Genomic DNA, 23,118 nt, shown 5'->3' with positions numbered 1-23,118 from the left:
CCCACAAGCAGGCAGTTCTAGGAAAGAAGCTTTGTTCATGAAAGCTGCATTCAGATTTAGGCACAGATAGAGAGCAAGGTAAATTGTTGGTAGTGATTGTAGCTAGTTGAATGCTTTTTGTGAAAGTTTGGCAAGCCGGAACCATAAATTGAAGCTCAAATGAGCACCTACCATGAAAATAATGATAGAGCAGAGACAGGCTTGCAACGTCTCTTCTGTGGGAAAGAGATTACAAGGAAGAGAAAAGGGCATCATCTACTAAGTTTTGAAGCCGGTTTTGAACTCCATCAAGGCAGGATAAAGTGCACTGAGTAGCTTTTGCCCAGATATAGCAATAGTACTCCATTTTAGGATGTACTTGGCTCTTATACAGATAGAGGTTTGCATTGGCAGTGAGATACCTACTGGAGCGGTAGAATGATCCAACCATTTTTCCAGCGATCTTGACAACTGATCTGATATGGTAATAAATATCACTGGAGAGATAAATGTTTTGGTTCCAATTCTAACTGATAGCACCAAAGTCATATTTTTTTTTAAAAAACTTAAAATCATTACAATATATTAGGTACAAGATACTAATAAATAGAGAATTGGCTCTATATTAATAAATATGAAATCTGTATAAATTAAAATATCATATTAAAGTATACTTTATGACTGGACAATACCTGGCGGCCTGTTAGTGCTGAATAAAGTTATAAAATGCGATCTTATAGGTAGGATAATTATTTTATATTTTCAGAAAATAATAGTCTTATAAGGAAATGTCACATTTAAACACTATCTCGAAAAAGCATTATTCTTAGAAATGGTATGGTCCTGTTTGTTTTACCACACAACAATCAGCCATTACTCTTAGAAAACAATACTCCTAGAGAACATTACTCCTAAAAGGAAATTTTACAATGAGAGTAGAAAGATCACTCTTAGAAAAAAACATTACTCTTAGAATGGTTTGGCTTGTTTTAGAGCACAGCAATCACCCATTACTTCTAGAAAACATTACTCTTCAGCAGTGATGATCTTTAGAATTTCTCCTATATTAAAAAACAAAAGTAAAAAAAACATTGTATAATGTACATACTCATGATGAAACAAAAATATCATATTCCAAAAATTACATAAATTGATCAAGTAGTTTTATTTTTATAAAGAAAATAATTTCTCAGCCATTAATTGGAATTTGTAGGCATTACAACATAACTCTAAGTTTGTATGAGTTATCTCCTTTTGTTATTTTTTTTTTAGATGATTTTCAAAATGCCAGACCAGACAGCCGCTCTTTTGTTACTCATTTAAAAATAAAACTATGTGATCATTTTCATCATGGGTATGTACATCATATAGATTGTTCTTTAGTTTTGTTTTTTAATATAGGGAAAATTCTGGACAAGAACCCTTGTTTGTCCTGAATATGATTGATTCTCAACCACCGTTATCCAGTATCTACTTGGAGGAAAATAAAATGGAGAAGTGAGGTTTTGATTTTTACAAGAACCAAATTGAATTCAAATGAGGGAAGAAATGGATTGTTGCAAATCATCAAGCCATAAACTGTTCAGCCACCAAGCTCTGTTTTGGGGAGAAGCGGGGGGGGGGGAGATTATCTCTCTGCATTGGGTTGCAATCATTGAATTTATGACTCCTATTGACAAATGGTGTCCAATTGGCACTCTTCTTTAGCATTAAATAATCTAAAAATGGTTGATATGTCATAAACCAAAGTATTACATATTTTTAATATAAAAAGAAAAATTAAAATATTCATCTTATTAAACTAAAATATTTTTGTTTCTTTGGGATGAAAAAGAATGACATGTGGATTATTGAATTTTTAATCTAAAGAAATTTCTGCGAATCAGTCTCATGATACGATTGGCTCTTACCTGCAAACTGAAAGAAATATAGATACTGACGCTTCCTGAGATCGTCCCAAGACCTAAGTAGTCACCATCAGCACTGAAAGAAAATAAGAGAGGGAAAGAAAACAATGAAATTGCATTCAAGAACAAATAAGCAAACCAATGCTGTTAGCGGTTAAAGAATAACATTACAAGTACAAAGGTGTCTGATTAACTCCTTTATAGCTAAAGAGTTAAACATTTGTGGGCATTTTTGTTGTCTCACCAAGCTGGAAAACAATCGAAATTGGCTCAATATTTTAGAATCAATATCATTGGAGCACAAAGTGGAGTAGGTGCTAGTGGCATTGCGAGAGTAAGGAGTGGATGGACTAAGTTCAGAGAACTACCATTATTAACTAGGTCCTAAGGAATTTGCAATTGGATTTTTGGTCGCTTACAATGAGAACTGAATCTTCCACCTTTAGGAGAAGGTCACTTTTACAATTGACCTTTTTCAAGTACTCTAACCACTGCATCATAGGTTCTTAGGAGTATGCTACTTTTGGGTTCGGCCCTTCTACAGAATTGGGATGAGATTTTGCAGTCGATAAATGGAGTTTTCAGATAAAAAACAATGGTTTCAACTGATTTTTTTGTCAATTCTAATAAGTTACAATGGTAGCTCCCAAATTATGCAGTCAAAATTTCCTGAATATTACTGAATTATTAAAAAAACAACAACTTTAATCGTGTTAGCAAGTGACAATTTTCCACCATCTTGTTTAAATCAAAAAAGAAAATTACCTCCTTTTTGAATACTCCTGTATTTTACAATCGTTTTCATTAAATTCTATTTTTTATGTTCTTTAATAAATTTTCTACCTTATCGATTTTCGTAATTTTTGGATATAATCATCTTAAAAATACGAGGAATATGTAGATATCATTGTTTTCATGTGAAATTCAGTTTTACAAATTCCAAAATTTCGTCCCAATAGTGTAGAAGCACCAAGGGTTCTGTTTGAAATTTTGTCCTGACTTCTGAGTTAGCCAGAAACATTCCAGAGTTTGACAGGATACATCTGAAGAAGGTTGGAGGTTACATCGACTAAAATGTTTTGAAAATAACACTCAAGATAAGAACAGTAGTCTGAAGAATCTAAATAATACGAATAATCAAACACCATCTAAAATATTCAGAAGTGTAAAAAAAAAAAAAAAAAAAAAAAAAAAAACAGATTTGAATAGTTCTCTCTAACTTCTAAGAACAGAACGTATTTTCAAAACAACAAAATCAAATATTTCAGATTTGAAAAGAAAAGATTTTGAGTCTAAAAAAAAAAAAAAAAAAAAAAAAAGAAATATGTTCAAAATTAATTGCATTTCGAAGAACTGTCATTGTCAAAAGGAATGGTGAAAAAAATGATGAGTTCTTATTTAAAGTTCAACTAAAAAAAAAAGAAAAAAAAATTATTTTATAATGTACACATCCATCATGGAACAAAGACATATTAAAAATTACATAAATTGATCAAGTATTCTTTAAAAAAAAAAAAAAAAAAAAAAAAATTATGGAGGTAGCTGGGAGCCGCTATGTTGTTTTAGAACGTGTTAAAATTCAAAGGCAACAGCTCAATTTGACTATTAAAATTTTGTATTCAAAACAATTAAAACATTAATTGCTAAAAATTGTAAATTTTTATTTTCTTAGTTAAAAAAAGAAAAAAGAAAAGACTACATGATCAATTTATGTGATTTTTGGGATGTAACTTCTTCGTTTCATGATGGGAATGTGCATCACAAAGATTTTTCCTAAAGAAGCACTGAAAGACATTGTTGTTGTCCTTACCTGACTGAGAGAGCTGATAAGATTTCTGTGCCTGTTTTCTCACTTTTTGATGTCGTAAAACTTTTAGAATCCCATTTGCTAATATAACATGGCAAAGGTTTCACAGCTCGACGGCTCGGAATGTTTATCGTGTAGAGATTAATTTTATCCTTGTTCCCTTCCACACAACCAAAACTACAAAAAAAGAAGAAAACAGAAATTAAAACTCAATGGATACATTTTGTTGCACTTAAAAGAACTGAATTTATTATTTAGCAGATTTATATATGTATGTGTGTGTGTATGTAAATATTTAACCACAAATCATTTGTATTAAAGGGCAATGCTTTGTGGATAATGCGTATCTCATTATGAAAGATTATATTGCTATTTATTGAGTGTTACAGACAAAATGTATACAAATAAAACATTAGATGTATGTATGTGCGTGTATTTATATGTATGTATGTATGTATGTATGTATGCGGGGTGTGTGTGTGTGGATGTGTGTGTGTGTGGATGTATGTGTGTGTGCATGTATGCATATGTATGTGTGCGTGTGTGTATATGCATGCATGTGTATGTATGCGTGTATGTGTAAATATTTAACGACAAGACATTTGTACTAAAGGGTAATGCTTTGTGGATAATGCGTATCTCATTAGGAAACATTATATTGCTATTCATCGAGTGTTACAGACAAAATCTATATAAATAAAACAGTAGATGTATGTATGTGTGCATATCTGCCAGACTGTAAAAATATTTAACCGATAAACTCGTCACATAACACTGAAATTAACAGGAAATTGTAATCATATACCAAGGATGGTTTATAATGAGTAAAATCTTTGTTTGGATGAATGAAATTGAAGTTGAAATGCAAAATGTTCATTTCAACTTGCTGACATTTTTATTAGTTTTTGCATGCGTAAACTAATCATAGCTAAAATTGGTTTAAGTTTATTACTTTTTTTTATCTGTTCAGTTAGCTCAAATGGTAGTGAATGTGGCTGGAGCACTAAATGAGGGAACACAACGAGAACATTAAATGTTTTGGTTTCAATTCTAGCTAATGGCACTAGTCATTTTTCTTTTTGGAATCAGTACTATAAATTAGGTACCATATAATATTAAACAGAGAATCTGCTCTGTAATAATAAATATAAAATCTGCATTAATTAAAATATATTAAGCATATTTTATGACCCCCCCCTGCTAATATACACATAAATTCTTCAATAAAAATTTTTTAAATGTGCAACAAAATGTACATAAAATAAATCCAAGGTAATTTTTAATAATTAAATTTGAATTTTATACCTTACTTTATAAAGTTTATAAAAGTGCACTTTGAAAATTGATAAATTTTAAATTAAATTGTGTAACTAAATTTTTAAAGTTTATAAAGAACATTTTTTTCTAACCATTTTCATACCTTGCAAGAAATGCTTTACTTACCTGTATATAATTTTTTAAGATTATATTTTACTTAACACTTCAATTAAAAAATAAAAAAAATTAATATGCTTTTGTATGACTGCAAAAAGTTGAAATTATTTTTATTTTCAATATTCTATTTGGATGAAAATGTTTTTGTTTTTTTTTGTAATAAAAAAAAATTGATTAAAATCTAATTGAAAACAAAAGTAAAGCAGAAAAGCATTTACAATTAATCTACTATTCTGTCTTTTCCCCTCTTTTCTTTGCTTCTATTTCTCCTTTGTATCTTTATTCTCCTACTTTTATATTATAACACATACTAGCTGTATTTAGAGTATAGAGTACATTTGAATTCAGCATCTACCACATATCAAGTGGTCTACTGCATTATTGCACATCCTTGTTACATCTAGGGAACAGAATACCATTTTATGTAGCATATACTATTTACTGAGTGTCCTACTGTATTCATAATTTATTGCGCCAAAATTTTTTAAATATTATTGAACAGGGACACAAAAAAAAACAAAGCAGTATTCAAAAAGTATGTTTCTTTTAAAACTTATTTCTTCATCTCTCACTATCTTGGAACTCAATTTAAAAATAAGTTTATCCACCACTTGCAAGCAAAATATAATAAATAAAACAGAACTAATTTCATAAGTGAACAGTGTAAAAACAAAGTTGAGAGGCCTCTAGATCATTGCTGAAAGTACAAAAAAGTAAATCCAGTTAAAACAGACAGAAGTATATAGAAGCTAGAAGTAACGTTAAGAAAGAAATAGCAACAGCTAAGAGAGAATTTACGGAAACCACTAAAAAACGCATAGAAGCACAAAAATTACGAATGCGTGACTTCTGGAAAATCTACAACAGTGTAGTAAATAATGGGCAATCAACAATTCCCCCACTAACCAACAATCACAAGGTTGTTTGCTCAGCAACTGACAAGGCTAATATGCTTGCCAGTCGGTTTGCCTCAAACTCCACACTGGACTCTTCCAAGCACCCCTTGCCTGACTTTCCTTTGCGGACAGGTGCATGCTATCATAAAAAAACCTTGACACTTCAAAAGCATGTGGACCAGATCTCATCCCAGCTGTGCTATTAAAAAAGTGCTCAGTCGAAGTAGCCCCAGTTCTCTCCAAACTCTATAACAAATGCCTTAATGAATCTTGCTTTTCGGACTGTTGGAAAACTGCTTCTGTGGTACCAGTATTCAAGAATTCTGGTGAAAGAACTGACCCATCTAATTATTGCCCCATTAGCCTCCTCCCACTTTTCGCCAAAATATTTGAGACCTTAATTAACCATGCTCTAGTTCATCACCTTACAGATGCTAAACTTCTGACTGACAAACAATATGGATTTAGACGAGCCCGTTCCACAGCAGACATCCTCACTGTAATCTCTGAACGTATATACCATTCACTGGACAAAGCGGGGGAGGGCAGAGCGGTAGCTCTAGATATATCTAAGGCTTTTGACAGAGTGTGGCATGAGGGTCTCCTCAGGAAAATTAGATCATACGGTATCACTGGTAGAATACTTAACATAATTAAATTCTTCTTAGATAAGAGAAAAATCAAGGTTGTCCTCGACGGTCGTACATCTAAACAATATGATATAAATGCGGGAGTGTCTAAGGGGTCTATCCTTGGACCTCTACTGTTCCTAATATACATTAATGACCTCCCCAACAAAATTGCCTCTGAGATGGGTATATATGCTGATGACACCACACTCTATAACAGGCATGACAGGAAAACAAATGAACATATACCTAAAGAAATGGCAAAAACACCAGAGGATGACCTCCAATCTGTAGTTGAATGGGGACATAAATGGATAGTCACATTCAATGCTGCCAAGACTAAACTGGTTTCCTTCAATAATTACAAGAAACCTTCTCTGCCACCAATAGCAATGGCCAGTGACTCTTTATCTGAGAGTACATCTTTCAAACTGCTTGGCCTAACGTTCACAGGAAATGTGAGTTGGAACAATTACATTGAAAGCATTGCCAGGGCCGCTGCAAGGAAGGTGGGCTCTCTCTACCGTGCTAGAAAACTACTAATGCCTGAAAGTATCCAGTACCTCTACAAGGCCACCATTCGCTCATGTATGGAGTACTGTTGTCACATTTGGGCTGGTGCATCTGCTACTAGTCTCTCGCTCCTAGACAAGGTTCAAAAGAGTCGCAAATCTGATAGGCCCTGAACTGGCATCTAAGCTTCCGCCTCTCTCCCATCGACGTAACGTTGCCTGTTCTACAAGTATTTTAATGGTGAATGCTCTGGCGAACTGCAGACACTTGTGCCCCCACGACGTAGACGCCCTCGACAAATGCGACAGGCAGCTAAATCCCACCCCCATACAGTAGAGAATAAAATTATTTTATATATAACAACTTCAATTAAAGTTTAAAATGAAAAGTCAAGTATCATGGTTCGATTCTGCTCTAAACAGAAACATTCATATTGAACGCACCTCTGTCACATCAAAGAACCTACTGTTGATTTTATATATCAGGCCTTTTTGCTTGTGTGGTAATAAAACTTCTCAAATGCACTTGTGACGTTAGGCTGTATAAGGGTGTTAAAACTTGGTCAAAATCACCTGCTCTTTCTTTCATCGGATTTATTTGATTATTGGTACTTACTGAAGACATTCCGATATAAAATAGGAGAACATTGTCAGATACATAAAGTACATTTGTGTGAAATTTCGTAAAATAAAATCAGCACAGCCGTTGTGAAGTCTATAAAAAACGAACTCATACACACAAAGTTCCTTTTATATAATAGTAGAGAACAGAGAGTGGAATACAAGTTTTTTAAGCAAATGAGGAAGAAAGTCATAAAATATGACTAATTCGATTATAAAAACAATTGACAAACAAACTATTGATAAATTATGACTAAGATTATATCATTAAGTAGTCTAATATTCTTGTGGTAATTTAACATGAGTTGACTTAAGCCTAAATTGTTTTATGACCACAGTTGGTCATAACCAGATCATAAATTGACGACTACCTATAAAATAAAACAAAGTATCATATCTGTAAGACGAGAGCAAATTATTAATTTCAAAAATCTTTTATTCCAATTTCTCACCACTTACCAACATCCACGGAATCTATATTGTTCTGCTTGTTTTACTGTCCATTTCAGATCTGTGTGTTTCTTACCATCTTTGGCATTCCAGACAATTCCAGAATTATCTTTGGAAATTGTTACTAACTGAAAATAAAAGTAAAAAATTAAAGATAAGCTTTATATAGTGCTAAAATCTTAAATCTCATACGATTTATAAGTGATGATAATTGAACAGAATATAATACAAATGCAATAATTAATTCAGCACTAAGTACCATAGCAAGTAAATAACTTCTCCAAAATACATACATAATATATTATTTTATGATACACATTTAGTTAAGTGTGAATATATTTGATCAACCAATGTTTTGGGTTAAAACATCTCGGAATTCTTGGATGATCAGCAAAATACAATGGAACTCAGTCAAACACTTGCTATGAAAATAACGATAGATAGAGTAGAAGCATGCTTGCAACGTCTCTTCTGTTGGAAAGAGGTTGCAGGAAAGAGAAAAAGGCATCACCTACTAGATTACGAAGTCAGTTTTGAATCCTGACAAGGCAGGATAGGGTATCTGAGAAGCTCCTACTCAGATGTGTTGAACCATTTTTTTTTTTTTTTTAAATGCTGACAATTTTTTTTTTTTTTTTTAAATGCTGACAATTCATGCCAAGACAATATATACAAATGAGTGAGCAATAATGATGAATCAACTCAACAGGTTTCTTACCCATTTTCCATTTGGACATACAGCAAGGTCATCAATGTCCGAAGAGTGCGCATTTAACTCATATACAATCTTCAGTTTTTCATGCTAAAATAGAACAAGTATAGAATTAAAAAAAAAATAATTTTAGTGAAAAAAGTTGTTTGATGAGAAATGACTTTCCAACCAATTCATCTCATATATTCAATTTCAAAATTAGATTAAAAACAGCCAGATAGCAAAAAAATAGCACAAAAAAAAAAAGAAAAAAAAATTCCTCAAATTTTTTCCAAAGTTTACATATTAAATGGCTTAAAATAGTTTGTGCAATGAATGGCCCTGTAAAAAAATGTGAGTGTTTTGCGCCATTCATTGGGTAAGACTAGAGGACTCAACCACTGCATCAGTAACAAAAAACACCAATACCCCAAAATAAACCTCAATTTCCAAAACATATTTTTGAGGTCTGCAAACAGCCAGTAGTTGCTAGATGCTAAATCTGAAGATTGTGGGAGCAATTCAAAGCATAGCTCATATAGTTTTGCCATTGTTGCGATCAACTTGTGACATGGTGCATGGTCTTAATGAAAGATCAATTTTTTTCTTCATATGCTGCTGTTTTTAGTGATTTCTTCAAACACACCAATAATGCAATACAATATTCGCTATTGATGGTTCTTTTTTTTAAAGTAATCAATGCCCAAAATATCTACATATCTAGTACATAGGTCAAAACTTTTCCTGCTGATGTTGGCATTTTTGGGCACTTTTGACAGTTTTCACCTATTATTATCCATTCAGATACTTTGAAGTGGTGAAACCAGATTTCATCCAGGGTCCAAAATTGATGCAGAAAATTTTTTTTGTTGTATTAAAACAGTTGCAAATGTTGCTCTGAATTGTCAACACATTTTTGTTCTTGACTGACTATGAACAAATGCAACACTGACAAATATTCACCCAAAATGGTGAATAAACCTCTTTCTCATATCATCAACTCTGCTGTCTCACAACTTCAGTTTATGACCATCCAAAATAAGTTTGTGGACTTTTTTTTTTGAGGTTTTCTGAATAACTGCCAAAATTTGGCAATCTGCACATGCATCATCATTTATGTCTGTATGACAGTGTTTAAAGTCAGCATACCACCTCTTCACTATTGTTTCCGATGCAGCATTTTTAAAATAATATTTATTAAGCCATTCCTTTGCTTGGATAGTATTTTTCCCTTTTAGAAAGGAATACCTTATCAACATAAGAAATTTCAATTCTTATTTTATTGTTTGGAAAATTTGCAAAAGTAGTTTCACTTAAGTAATTTATAAACAAATAATTCAATTGGGCTCAAATTTTGACACGTCATTTGAAGGTTAGTACTTTATAAAATATGGATTGTTTTTAATTAGTGCATCAGTTATATGTTAGACATGAGACTTATTGAGTGGTGTGTTGAAATGCTTCATTTCAATTAATTATCAAAGAACTTTGAACAAGCATACATATTAACTAAGAAATCCTATGTAAACATGTTTTTTTCCACAACATATGTTCCTTTTATTTTATATAAAAAACAAATAAAACACGCAGATGAACAAACTTGAATATTTTTAATAACAATGTACAAAAGAACAAAGAAATGCTCAGTTTTTTTTTTTTTTTTTTTTTTTTTACAGTGATCACCACTTATCAAGGCCCGGAAGCCACTCAGGGATAAGGGTTATTGCAAGTACATTACGTTAGTGAGGAGATTTGCTGAAGTGTTTACTTAAGGGGGCGGTTCATTAGGAATTTGTTAACATTGGACTTGAAAACATCCAAGTTGTAGTCCGGAGGGAAGAAGGCAGACGGAACAGAGTTCCACAGGCGTGCAGTTCTAAGAAAGAAGCTTTGTTCATGGAATCCGCGTTTTGATTTAGGCACAGATATAGAGTGGGGGGAATTTTTCACAGTGGATTCAGCTAGACGGGTGTTTTTCGTGAAAGATTGGCGAGGGGGGACCAGAGATTGGAGTTCAAACGAGCATCTGCCATGGAAATAACGATAAAACAAGGACAGGCTCGCAACGTCTCTTCTGTGGGAGAGAGGTTGCAGGGTAGAGAAAAGGGCATCCCCCACTAAGCCACGAAGTCTATTTTGTATTCTGTACTTCTTTGTGTTTTCTTTATGAAGACTTAGATATTGCGAGAGGGTGCCATACTGGACAAGGTGTTGCACTGAAATGTCCAACCTGAGCTTTTCAAGGCTCATTTCTGCAAGTGGCAATCACCCATCCAATATCTCGTATGAATCGTACAGTATGAAGACCAATGAGACCTAATATTTCTATTGAGATCGGAAGTCTTTTTTTTTCTGGTCAGACTCCTAAAAGGATTTTTCAGTTATAATCTCTGAAATAGTGGATGAATATCTGGCATTTGGTAAGATGTCAATCCCCAGCAAAGCAAAGCAATAAAAAAATTGATATACACAATTTTTTTGCTTCCTCCAATCCTTCTAATTTTCCCTGCGTATTGAACCTGCTATTTCAACTACTCTACATCTAATAACCCAAAAACTCTCACCCATTCTTTCAACATAGCCATACCATCTAAGTGTACTCTTCTGTGCACACATCTCATTATACTGTCTAGATTTGATCTTCCTCTGACATCAGATCTATGCTTGCCCTTAAGACTCACATAAATACATTGTATCAGTTTTATATCATTTCTCTCCATACAACACACGTTTTCAACCTACACTGGCCAGGTTTCATTTTCATAGATCACCCTGCATACATTTGCTTGATTCTTCATTTGCTTAACTTTGGTAATGCTCTGCCGATTAGTGGTGGTAGAAGTTCCTTGAACTTACAGAATGGAATGATAAAATTATCGCCATAGAAAAGACATGATTCCATTTCTGTTTGATGATACCGTTTTTCTTTTTCTGTTGCACACCATTTACTAGTTGGCTAATTATATACAAATCCCAAGAGCAATAGGAGCCTTCTATCATGTCTGAAAGTGATATAATATTCAATGAGTGAGATTGGAGATGCGCCGCTGTACAACTCCTGCTCACTACCGATTCAAATGACAACAGGACCATTGCCAGCTTCCTCAAAATGCATCGCTGGATTACCATGAATAACAGGGATGTGCCTAGGATGAAAACAAAGTTTCTGGACAGGGTTATGGTCTTTGGTGTGGTCTTAAGTGAGGGCCACATCATGCCACCTAATATCTTCAAAGTCGGCTTGAAAGTCAACACCAAAGTGTACCTGGATGTGCTGAAGAGTGTGGTGATCCCCTGGTGCAATCAGGTGGCCACTGGCAGACATGGGGTGTGTGCAAAACTTTGCGCCAACCCATAAATTTAAAGAGACCCAGACTTGGCTTCACAAAGAGTGTTACGACTTTGTACCCTTCCCTCATTGGCCCTCTCTCCTCCCTCAACATGAACTTTCTGGACTACTTCATTTGGTCATATGTTGAAAACATCACCAACATGACATCCCACAACACCAAAGCTAGCCTGATTGCTGCCATTCAATGAGTATTTGCAGAGCGCTTGTAGAAAAGGTATGCTCCCAGTTCTAAACCCATATTGAGGTGGTGATTAAGGCAGAAGATGGCTACATTGAATAGATGTCAGCTCAACTACATAATTAAGTTACTTGAATTGATTTTTTTCAATAAAAGTTTTAAAATAAAGTTGTATTGTTGTTTTCGTTAAGGCGATACTTTTATCGTTCTTAATCCGCTCCTACCTCTTGTAATCACATAAAAACCTGCTCCGTACTGTTCTCCAATGGTATCACCAAGGTAAAACCTGTTTGCTTGAAGCATTGTATAGTGTGTATATAAAGAAAATTTAAATTTACAGCAGGCAATAGAATATAGAGATATAACGGATAGACACAAACTGAAGCAAATTAAATTATGATGGATGAATAAGTTATGTAGATTCACCTTTATTAATACAATATATATACACATTTAAATTTTACTTATTTTAATAATTTACATTTATTGTATTCTTACTTGGGAAGCATAGTTAGAGGATCCGTATTGTAATATTTCCTGAAACCTTCCTTCAGACATGTACTCGACTTTCAAATGTGCATATTATGGCTATTATAAAAATGAGAAATTCTGCAGAAATTGGAAATTTATTGTATTTAAATAACCATGGAATTTCCATGGGCATCTTCAGTTAAACAATAAGTCTAAAAATACTCACCTCCCACGCACGTAAAATTCCTTCTGTGCTACCAGTGAATAATAAACTGCCATCAGGACTAAACCGTACAACCTTTTGGAACTCATCTTCACGTTCATTGTAAACCATTCCTAAAGATTCCACATCAAACGTAACCATTTTCGTAGGACCATTCTTCAGACTTTCTTTCTCATCAGACTTTTTTCTTTTCCGATGCCTCACTTCATCACCTTTCTCTGAGGAAAAAAAAAATAAAACAAAACTTTATACAATACAAATTCAGAGAATAGAGATTTCTAAATATTTAGATGCACAAAGAAACACAGACTTATAAGTATAGGTTAGGATTGAATACAGGTGTGAACACGTGTTTGTAAGCGTTCGCTGCACAGCCCGTGATCATCCACTCGTTTTCTTTGTCTGAATTCGATGCTTGATTTTGACACGAGTCGTACTGTCATTCATGTAGTTTCAGTAATTGCTATAACAAAATGATCTTCCTTCTGTTGTAGGGTGTGAGTTTCGAACTCCTCGTTGCCAATGTTGTAACCTTGCTACAAATTTGCTAACAAGGTACGAATCAAGACAAACACAGTGGCATAGTTAATAAAAAGTGTATAAGCAAAAGTATGTTACAGAAGTACATGTCATGATTCAGGGAGCCATAAGTGTCATGAATCACTACCTCATAACCATTAATCTCTGGGCAAGTTCATCATTTCTGAAATAGATATATCCATAACACCTTCCAAACAAGATCACAACTCAAATCAAGCAACAACGTTTCATTTTGAGATGATAATGACACCTGCTGTTAGGTAATAGCCAGGCAATGCCAGGTAGAAGTATTTAACTGTCCGTTATCTAATTATCTATCTAATTATCTATCTAATTATCTACCTAGCGGAGTAAACAACATGGGAAACACCAAGTTGAGCGTACAGAAAGGGTTAAAGGGTCATGTTGTGACATGTATCAAACTGAATGGCTGGTAAATTGCACTGGAACTATGCAGGCATGCACTGAACGTGATGTGTCAGCTATTCCAGTTTTAGCAAGTTTAGTTGAGTTGGGTACTAGAAGCCAAGGAAGCAAGATAGGTTAAACAGGTCTCCCCATAAGGGAGTGACGGTTTCCAAATGGATTCAGAGAAACGCCATAAGTCAGAGATTGTCGATTTCACTCCATGCTGCCGAAGACGAGATGCCTGGAAATGAAATAAACCGATATATCAAAACAGTCTTGTGTCTTGCATGCATGCTTGTTATAGCAGAACCCAGCTCCCCAAGACGTTGGCGAATCCCTCAAGCAACGGCTAAAATACAGAAGCGGCCAGCTGCAGACAGATATGGTATCATGTGTATGCATATCATATGTTTTACACACACATATGACCATTAGAGGAGTCACGGACCGTTAAGTAAATAGACATTAAAGGGATCTGAGGACAACAGTCCGTTAAATAAGCAGTTAGATAACACACAGATAAGAAAATACACAACATTGATTTCTTGACTGAATGACAGTTGGAAAAAATATCTTTCACCTAACAATTAATGATGCAAAATGTGCCATGACAAGAAGTGAAAAATAACAAAAAAAAAAAAAATAACTGTATAACAAATAAATATTACCAAAGGCAAGATAAGTTAATGCCTGTTCTACCTACATTGACAACAGTTTTTAGTCGAGATAATCCTAGCGTGTGTTTTTTGAATCAGTTTTATATTTCTATAAAGTTAACACAAATATTGCTAAAATTAATTCAACTTGAATATTCTATAAGGGAAAGAAAACAAAATGTTCCGTTATCAGTGTAAACATAGTGTGCACATTAATCTAATAAAGAAATAAATAGAAATATCCCCCAAAAAGTAATGTTACTTGAAAATCCTATGCTGAAACATGTCGCACGTTCCCGGTTTGTACGTTATTGGTGAATTTGTAAGGTTGTCTGTAGGCACCTTGTCTTCATGCTATTTGTATGCGAAGACGGCCATGTTGGTGCAAGGTTAAGTGTTCGTTTTTGTGACAAGCTGCTATTCCTAAAACTAAGTGCATGCAGTCATAATATGTGTAGTGAGCTGGTAGGTTTTTTTTGTTTTTGTTTTTTTTACACAGTGATCACCACTTATCAAGGCCCGGAAGCCACTCAGGGATAAGGGTTATTGCAAGTACATCACGTTAGTGAGGAGATTTTATGAAGTGTTTAATTAGGGGGGCGGTTCATTAGGAATTTGTTAACATTAGACTTGAAGACATCCAAGTTGTAGTCCGGAGGGAAGCAGGCAGACGGAACAGAGTTCCACAGGCGTGCAGTTCTAAGAAAGAAGCTTTGCTCATGAAATCCGCGTTTTGATTTAGGCACAGATATAGAGTGGGGGAAATTTTTCACAGTGGATTCAGCTAGACGGGTGATTTTCGTGAAAGATTGGCGAGGGGGGACCAGAGATTGGAGTTCAGACGAGCATCTGCCATGGAAATAACGATAAAACAAGGACAGGCTCGCAACGTCTCTTCTGTGGGAGAGGGGTTGCAGGGTAGAGAAAAGGGCATCCCCCACTAAACCACGAAGTCTATTTTGTACTCTGTCAAGGCATGATAGGCTGTTTTTGGCAGCTCCTGCCCAGATATGGCAACAGTATTCCATCCTTGGCCGTACTTGGCTTTTATATAGATAGAGAATTGCATCAGTAGTGAGATATCTTCTGGAGCGGTAGAAGGATCCCACCATCTTTCCAGCGACCTTGGCAACAGACTTGATGTACGTGTTCCATTTCAGATCAGGAGTAAAGGTCAAATCCAGAAGCTTGTCAAAACACGGGGCCTCACCCAGACGAGAGCCATCCATCACAATTGATGCCAGCTGGGGATCAGAGCGTTGATGATGTAAGGATAGGAGTTTGGTTTTAGATGCATTAAAGGTAACTAGCCACATCTTCTCCCACTGAACCACGCGCTCGAGATCAGAGGAGAGAGAATCCGAGAGAACTTCGTCATTTACAGCCTTTGATGTGTTGCCGTAGATGGTCGTGTCATCAGCATAGATGTCAACGAATGATTTAAGTATGTGTTTAGGGAGGTCATTGATGTAGATCAGGAAGAGAGTTGGGCCGAGGATTGACCCCTGAGGGACTCCAGCATTTATATTGCAGGCCTCCGATTTTTGTCCATCTACCACTACTCTTATGAGCCTATCGGAGAGAAATGATTTAATGATTGAGAAAACATTTCCAGTTATACCGTAGCTGGAAATCTTGTGAAGTAGACCCTTATGCCATACTTTGTCAAAGGCCTTTGATATGTCAAGAGCAATTGCCCTAGAAAGGAAGCCTTTGTCAAGAGATTCACTAATCCTGTGGGATATAACCGTCAGCACATCTGCAGTAGATCTTGCAGAGCGGAAACCATATTGTGTGTCACTAAGAAGGTTGTTTCTGCTGAGGTGGTTGACTATTTCTCTATTTAATATTGATTCCAGTAACTTACTCATAACACAGAGAAGACTTATTGGTCTGTATTGAGAGGGAGATGACTTATCACCTGAATTCTTAAATACAGGGCAAACTGATGAGGTCTTCCAGGGGGCGGAAAGCACTTCTCCTTAAGGCAGCGCTTAAATAGTTTCGTAAGTATGGGAGCAAGTTCTGGTTGAAGCTTTTTTAACACTATAATTGGGATGCCATCAGGGCCAGTTGCTTTACTGGAATCTAGGTTAAACATCTCTTCCAACCAAACACAAACAATCCTTCCATTCAAGGTCATAAAGTCTCATTTGTTTCTCAGACTAAGTTTTTTGTGGAAATCACTTCTGACAAAGCATAAAACCACTTAATGTAAGGAGCTAACAAGAATGAAGGATGATTATTACAAAGACATGAGATATCTATTGATCTTAGTCTTGAAAAGAATAAGGCTGTAGGTAGAAGGAAAACTGTAAGAGTTCTACACTCTTGCAGTCCTTAGAAAATAGCTAGCTAGAATAGGAAACTGTATTACAATGAAGTATTAAAATAGCAAATTGATGGAAACCTCTAAACGAATGAGTCAAATGAGTTGGAACAAAGGAAGCAGGAAACAGATCAGACAATTCTCAGGAGTACATGCTATAATAGTTTTTGTAGAAAAGACAGACTAGTAGCATCACGTCTGTGAGAGAGAAAGGTTACAGTGAAGAAGAACAGGTGGGGTCAATCATATTCCAGATACGTTTCTGCAACTTATCAAGAACGTTCAAATGGAACAGAGATTCACCAGCCAAAATATGACAACAGTACTCCATACATGGTCAAATAGTAGATTTATAGAGATAGAGAATAACCTCAGTATAAGAAAGTGTTTAAAACGATAGAGGGAACCGATTTTATGAGAAGCAGATAGAGCAATGGATTTAATATATGGACTTTATACAAACAATAATCTAGAGACATAAAAACTAACTGACCATAGGAGGGGGGGTGTCGCCATCTAGGATGAACATAAGTTTTGGAAAATCTCAAGCGGCTGACAATTCGCCCTACAAAACACTATAGCTTTATTTTAAAACTTTTATTGAAAAGCAATTCAGGTAACTTGATTATGCAGTAGAGCTGATATCTATTCAATGTAGCTGCCTTAAGCCTCAATCATAGCCTTGATACAGGTCCAAAACTGGGAGCATGCCTTTCGCACAGGTGCTGGCAGGAGCTCAGCAAATACTCGGCGGATGGTGTGATCAGGCTAGCTTTGTTGTGATGTTCTTGACATATGATCAAATGAAGTAGTCCAGCAGGTTCAGGTCGGGGAGGAGGAGGGGGGGGGCAGTAAGAGAAGGGTACAGAGTTATAGCACTCCTTCTGAAGCCAAGTCTGTATCTTTGGACTTGTGGGCTGGCACCGAGTCCTGCTGCCACACCCAGAATCTGCAAGTGGCCACCTAATTGCACTAGGGATCACCACACTCTTCAACACATCCAGGTACACTTTGGTGTTGACTTTCAAGCTGACTTTGAAGATGTGAGGTGGCATGATGTGGCCCTCACTTGAAACCACACCAAAGACCATAACCATGGCCGGAAACTTAATTGAGCTCTGCCTTTAAGCGTTGAACCATCCGGATTTGCATTTTGAGGGTGCTGGCAATGGGCCTGTTGTCATAACTTGGATCAGTAGAGAGCAGGAGTTGTACAGCAGTGCATCTATAATCTCACTTGTTGAACATTGTGTCACTTTCAGACATGACAGAAGGCTCCTATCACTCTTGGAATTTGTACACAACTGGCCAACTAGTAAATGGTATGCAACAAAAAAAAAAAAAAAAAAAAAAAAAAAAAAAAAAGAAAACCAGTTTTCATCAAACGGAAATGGAATCATGTCTTTTCTCTGGCGAGAATTTTCTTGTTCCACCCTGTACAAAGATTATTTCAAAGAGCCAGACAATTTCTTGGATGGTCTCTCTGCCAAATATTTTCCCCTAATGTACCCATCAGCTACAGCATGCATCTGATTTATACATCTTACTAAACATGCAGCAATGTACATGTTTACACATGGTTGAAATAGTCTAGAATATAATTTTTTTAAATTAAATGATGAAAAATGGCAAATATGCAATTGAAAACAAAATCCTATGACTTCATCTGATATTAATGCTTTTAGAATTTTTGTGTATTTTGATCATTCAGACTACTGTGGGGTTACCTTAGAAATTAATTTGTAGTTTCACCTGATTTTGCTGTCTCCTCCGTTTGTACAACTTTATACTTGAGGGAGTAGAGGTGGCACTCATTGTCCATTCCAATCGCCAGGAGATGGTTTCGGCCATCTGAATATGTAGCGCTGTTCATCACCGCTTGATTGCCTGTATCCAGGCGGTTGACACTTGTAGCCTTGATTCGATCATCTGCAAATGAGATGTCAAAGATTTCCTGAAATATAAAAGAACATCCGATGATGTCAGAAATATGGATTGAATTCATAATAATGAATGTTATTGTAAAACTGTCCATCTATATTTAAATCTCAATATTTTTTGGCGAGAAGGAACGTATGTTAAATAAACTTATCTCATTTCAACTTCCACTTTCTATTTAGCAGAAGTCTTGCTAGTGTATACCCAGGAAAAGTCCCTTTTCATTATTACTTATGTAATTCTAGTTAAACTTTAAAACTCTACACACAAAAAATACAAGTTTTTACTTTGAAATGTTTCTTTTTAGGAATAGTTTTATTTTTAAGAAAAGATATAATAAAAATATTTTTTTTAGATTTTACTTTAATTCTTTTTTTTTTTTTCAGAATGATTTTATATAAAAAATATATTTTAAAAGTTTACATAAAAAATAGTCCATTTTTCAAATGATTTATTTAATATCTTGTAATAAAAACATTTTAATCTTTAAATTAAAATGAATTTTTTTTAAGCTTACATGAAAAAAATAGTCTTTACTTTGAAATATTTTTTTTTCATTACACATCATAAAAAAATATGTATCCAATAAAGAATATTGCCCAAAACACTGAGTTTAATTCATCAGTGCCAGAGAAACTCTTGCAGATGTCTATGAAAGTTTTTTTTTTTTAAATTCAAAGTAAAGTCTAAAAATATATAAATATATATATATATTTTGATCATAACATATTTTATTAAAAATAAAACCGTTCCAAAACAAACGTTTCAAAGAAAATACTATTTTTCATGTAGAGTTTTTAAATTAAACTAAAATTACCTAAGTATTAATCAAAAGGGATTTTTCCCAATATACGCTGGCAAAATTTCAGCTAAACAGAATGCGGAAATCAAAATGAAATAAATTTATTCAACGTATCCTTTTTTCTTTTAATTTCAGCTTCATTTATGATGCATGAAAATATTTTAATTAAAGCACCAAGTAATTTTCCCCTCTCTGTATTTTTGAAGAGCAATTGGAATAGTAGGTATTACAAACAGCCTTCATTTAAAAAGTGAAAACGTTTAAATAAATAGATAAATAAATAAAATAAAAATTTAAAAAAAAAACATTTCAGATTAAAGCATTACATACTTACATGTAAGGTTTTACATGCAAGTATGTAATGGCAGAATTAGTAATGATTCCAAAAATTACAAAAAAACTGACCATATGCTAGAAGTATTTAGATAAAAATATTAAAAAAAAAAATTAGCCACAATTATGCTCCCAGATATAGTAAAGATGGTGAATCTTTAATTTAAGTCATAGGTTATCTCTCTTGGTTGTTTTGTTTTATGACATATCAACCCTTTTCAGGTTATTTATTGCCAAATCCAGTGATTTCGGAAATAATATTCATGTTGCATCCAGTTATTTTGTAGAACGATGTTATTCTTCAAGCTCTTTGTATCTTCAATCCCAGTTTGTAGTGTTTGGTTTGGTTGGGTTGTCTTATAGTGGATTTTATCACTTTTGTTCCCTGCCCTGCAGAACATAAGTTTTTCAATGGGAAAGGGGTTACAGTATTAATGTTTGGAAACCAGTCAGGAAGTGGGGGGGGGATAGAAAGAGAAAGGAGAAATGAGAAGGAAAAGGCAGAAAAGGTGGGTTGTTTTTTTGTTTTGTAGAACACAAGTTTTGCAAAAGGAAGTAGAAAAACAAAAAGCATCAATGTTAGGTGCATTTCGTCTCAGGAAGCCAATATTTTCACACAGCCTGATCTGGTAGCACCAGTCTCTTGTTTGTGATACAGAATTTGTCGCACAACTGTTCTACATCAAAACATATGCAAATAATTTGATAAATTCTATTTTTACTTGTAATTATTTTTCTACCGGATCATTTTTCGTAATTATTGGAATTTATGCTAATTTTTCCATGACAAATAAGTACATAATATTTTCACCTCAAATGCATTGGTTTAAAAACATCACAAATGTAAACAAATGCCAAAATTTACTTCCGTTTTAACTTATAATATCCCATTTATTTTTGGAGACTTCTTTATAAGAGTTGGATGCAAACGCAATTTAATCAGCCAGTCCCTTAACGATTGCCAACCCCAATGTTTGTGTCATGATTCTCTCTTTTCATCTTAATCTGGCCGTATTGTTTTGGTGATTGCTGAAGGCACATACACTGCTTATAAGTATACAGAAAACAAAACAAACACAGACTTGCAAGAAAAACAGTTCTTGTCCAAAGTTCCCCCTATATTAAAAAAAAAAAAAAAAAGAAAAATCTGTATGATGTATGTACCCATGACGACACAAAAATATATTCTAAAAATCATAAATTCATCAAGTAATTTTATTTTTTTTTAAGCAAATCATTTTTAAGTGATTAATGGGAATTTGTAGGCATTATAAAATAAATCTCGTAAGTTTGAATTACTGTTACCTTATCTTTTGGGCTTTTTTTTAGCTTGTTTTCAAAATGGTGCACAAGATAGCCACTCTTCAGCTACTCATAAAATTTGATTTAAAAATAAAGATACTTCATCAATTTACGTGATTTTTGGAATATGATATTTGCGTTTCATCATAGGTATGTATATCAAAGATTTTTCTTTATTTTTTGATATAGCAAGAATTCTGGACAAGAACCAAAAAACAAACTCAGAGATATTGTGCACAAATCAGTTGAACTCTGAGGGTGTATATGATACTGTCATAGAAAAGAACCCCTAAAAGCATCTTAGTTAAGTTCCTGTCTGTAATTCAGAATCCAATTGAGATAATTTGCCTACAGAGGTATCATGGCTGTTCCATTAAAATCAGTTCATCTTATCCTCTGCTAAATCTCTCCTGAGCTTTCTCTTGTCAGGTCTAGCCCAATCTGCTGTAGCCAAAACTCGGACCACTAAATATATTTAGTTTTAACGACAAATACTAAATGCCTGGTCTATATCAGTCACATCCACCTGATCATTGAAAATAAACTCTCTCATCCACTGTCATCTAACTACCCAGAAAGTAACAAAAAACCTGTAAAGCGCCACCTTTCTGGAGAGAATTAAGAAAATATTCCATTGCCGTTCTTCTCCTACAACAACTTTTGCTTTTCGTGTGAATCATTTCCTTACATTCTCTGGGTTCTTGGCTCAGAGGGGAGGCGACAATCACACTTTTTGCTTTATAAACGTACATTGTTTCATTAATAATTTGTTTTGTTTTTTTGTCAACAAAAATAATCTAACTTGAAATAGCCTGAAAGAAGGCTATTTCAAGTTAGATTATTTTTGTTGACAAGCGCATCTCTATACATATAGACAATGTCGTCGACCCTTATTGTTCAGTATAAATAAAATTATATGTAAAAGAAAACAATGCAAAAAAAAAAAAAAAAAGAAAAAAGTATCCCTCTGCAATGTCATGCTCATCTGACCCCCCCCCCCTCAAAGTTTGGTATAAAAAGGCCAGCAACAGTTGGAAATAATCAGTATAAGATTAACTCAAGCAATGTTAACTTGTTAAACAGGTTAAAGAAAGCACTTTCAATGTTTATGCATTTTCCCAATATTAACTGTGGGAAAGAAAAGGAGCAGCAGTTGAGGAAATAATAGGAAATTATTCAAGCCAATGCAATGAACAAAGGCGTCTGCTTGAAATGTGGCAATAGAAATTTAAACATAATAGAATCAAAGAAAAAAAAAAAAGAAAAAAAAAAAAAGAAGCAAACTATTGTAAAGAATTTTTTTTGTGATTGCAGTCATATTTAGACTTCACTAAGATTTTGTTTTTTCTAAATGACTATCAATCTATCCATCTCATTAACCCCAGTGGAGTTTTGACTTCCTTTGAGCTTAACAGTTTTTTTTTTTTTTGAGGAGGAGGGGGGGGACATTTCAAACCACTTGGATGTACCTATTTACTATGCCTCCCTACGGGACAGAGTTAGACACCAGGGTCGTTTTTTAATGTGGAGAAAAGGTACAAAAATAAAAATTGTCTCAGTCGTGAAGGATTTCTCCTCCACCGAAAGAGAACAAGAAATGAAAGTGCAGCATCTGAAGAACAGATACTACACTTTGATCTTGACCAAAAGGCCAAACCAC

The 23,118-nt window shown here is 34.4% G+C and overlaps 1 protein-coding gene across 1 annotated transcript in view; it reads right to left on the bottom strand.

Annotated features, from left to right (window-relative positions):
- LOC145279789 (guanine nucleotide-exchange factor SEC12-like) overlaps positions 1 to 23,118 on the bottom strand; it is a 73,308-nt gene that overhangs the window by 4,836 nt on the left and 45,354 nt on the right. The window contains exons 2-7 of the mRNA XM_080131115.1: positions 18,836 to 19,037; positions 13,154 to 13,368; positions 8,954 to 9,037; positions 8,245 to 8,363; positions 3,697 to 3,870; positions 1,890 to 1,962 (exon numbers count right to left, since the gene is read on the bottom strand). Of these exons, the coding sequence (XP_079987241.1) occupies positions 1,890 to 1,962; positions 3,697 to 3,870; positions 8,245 to 8,363; positions 8,954 to 9,037; positions 13,154 to 13,368; positions 18,836 to 19,037 (867 nt within the window). The remainder of the gene's footprint in view (positions 1 to 1,889; positions 1,963 to 3,696; positions 3,871 to 8,244; positions 8,364 to 8,953; positions 9,038 to 13,153; positions 13,369 to 18,835; positions 19,038 to 23,118) is intronic.

Source organism: Euprymna scolopes, chromosome 7, assembly GCF_053919585.1.
Source record: "Euprymna scolopes isolate OS-2025 chromosome 7, ASM5391958v1, whole genome shotgun sequence".
In the NCBI taxonomy this organism is placed as follows: Eukaryota; Metazoa; Mollusca; class Cephalopoda; order Sepiida; family Sepiolidae; genus Euprymna; species Euprymna scolopes.
Note: the sequence above shows the minus strand (reverse complement) of the source record. Positions and strands in the feature narration are given on the sequence as shown.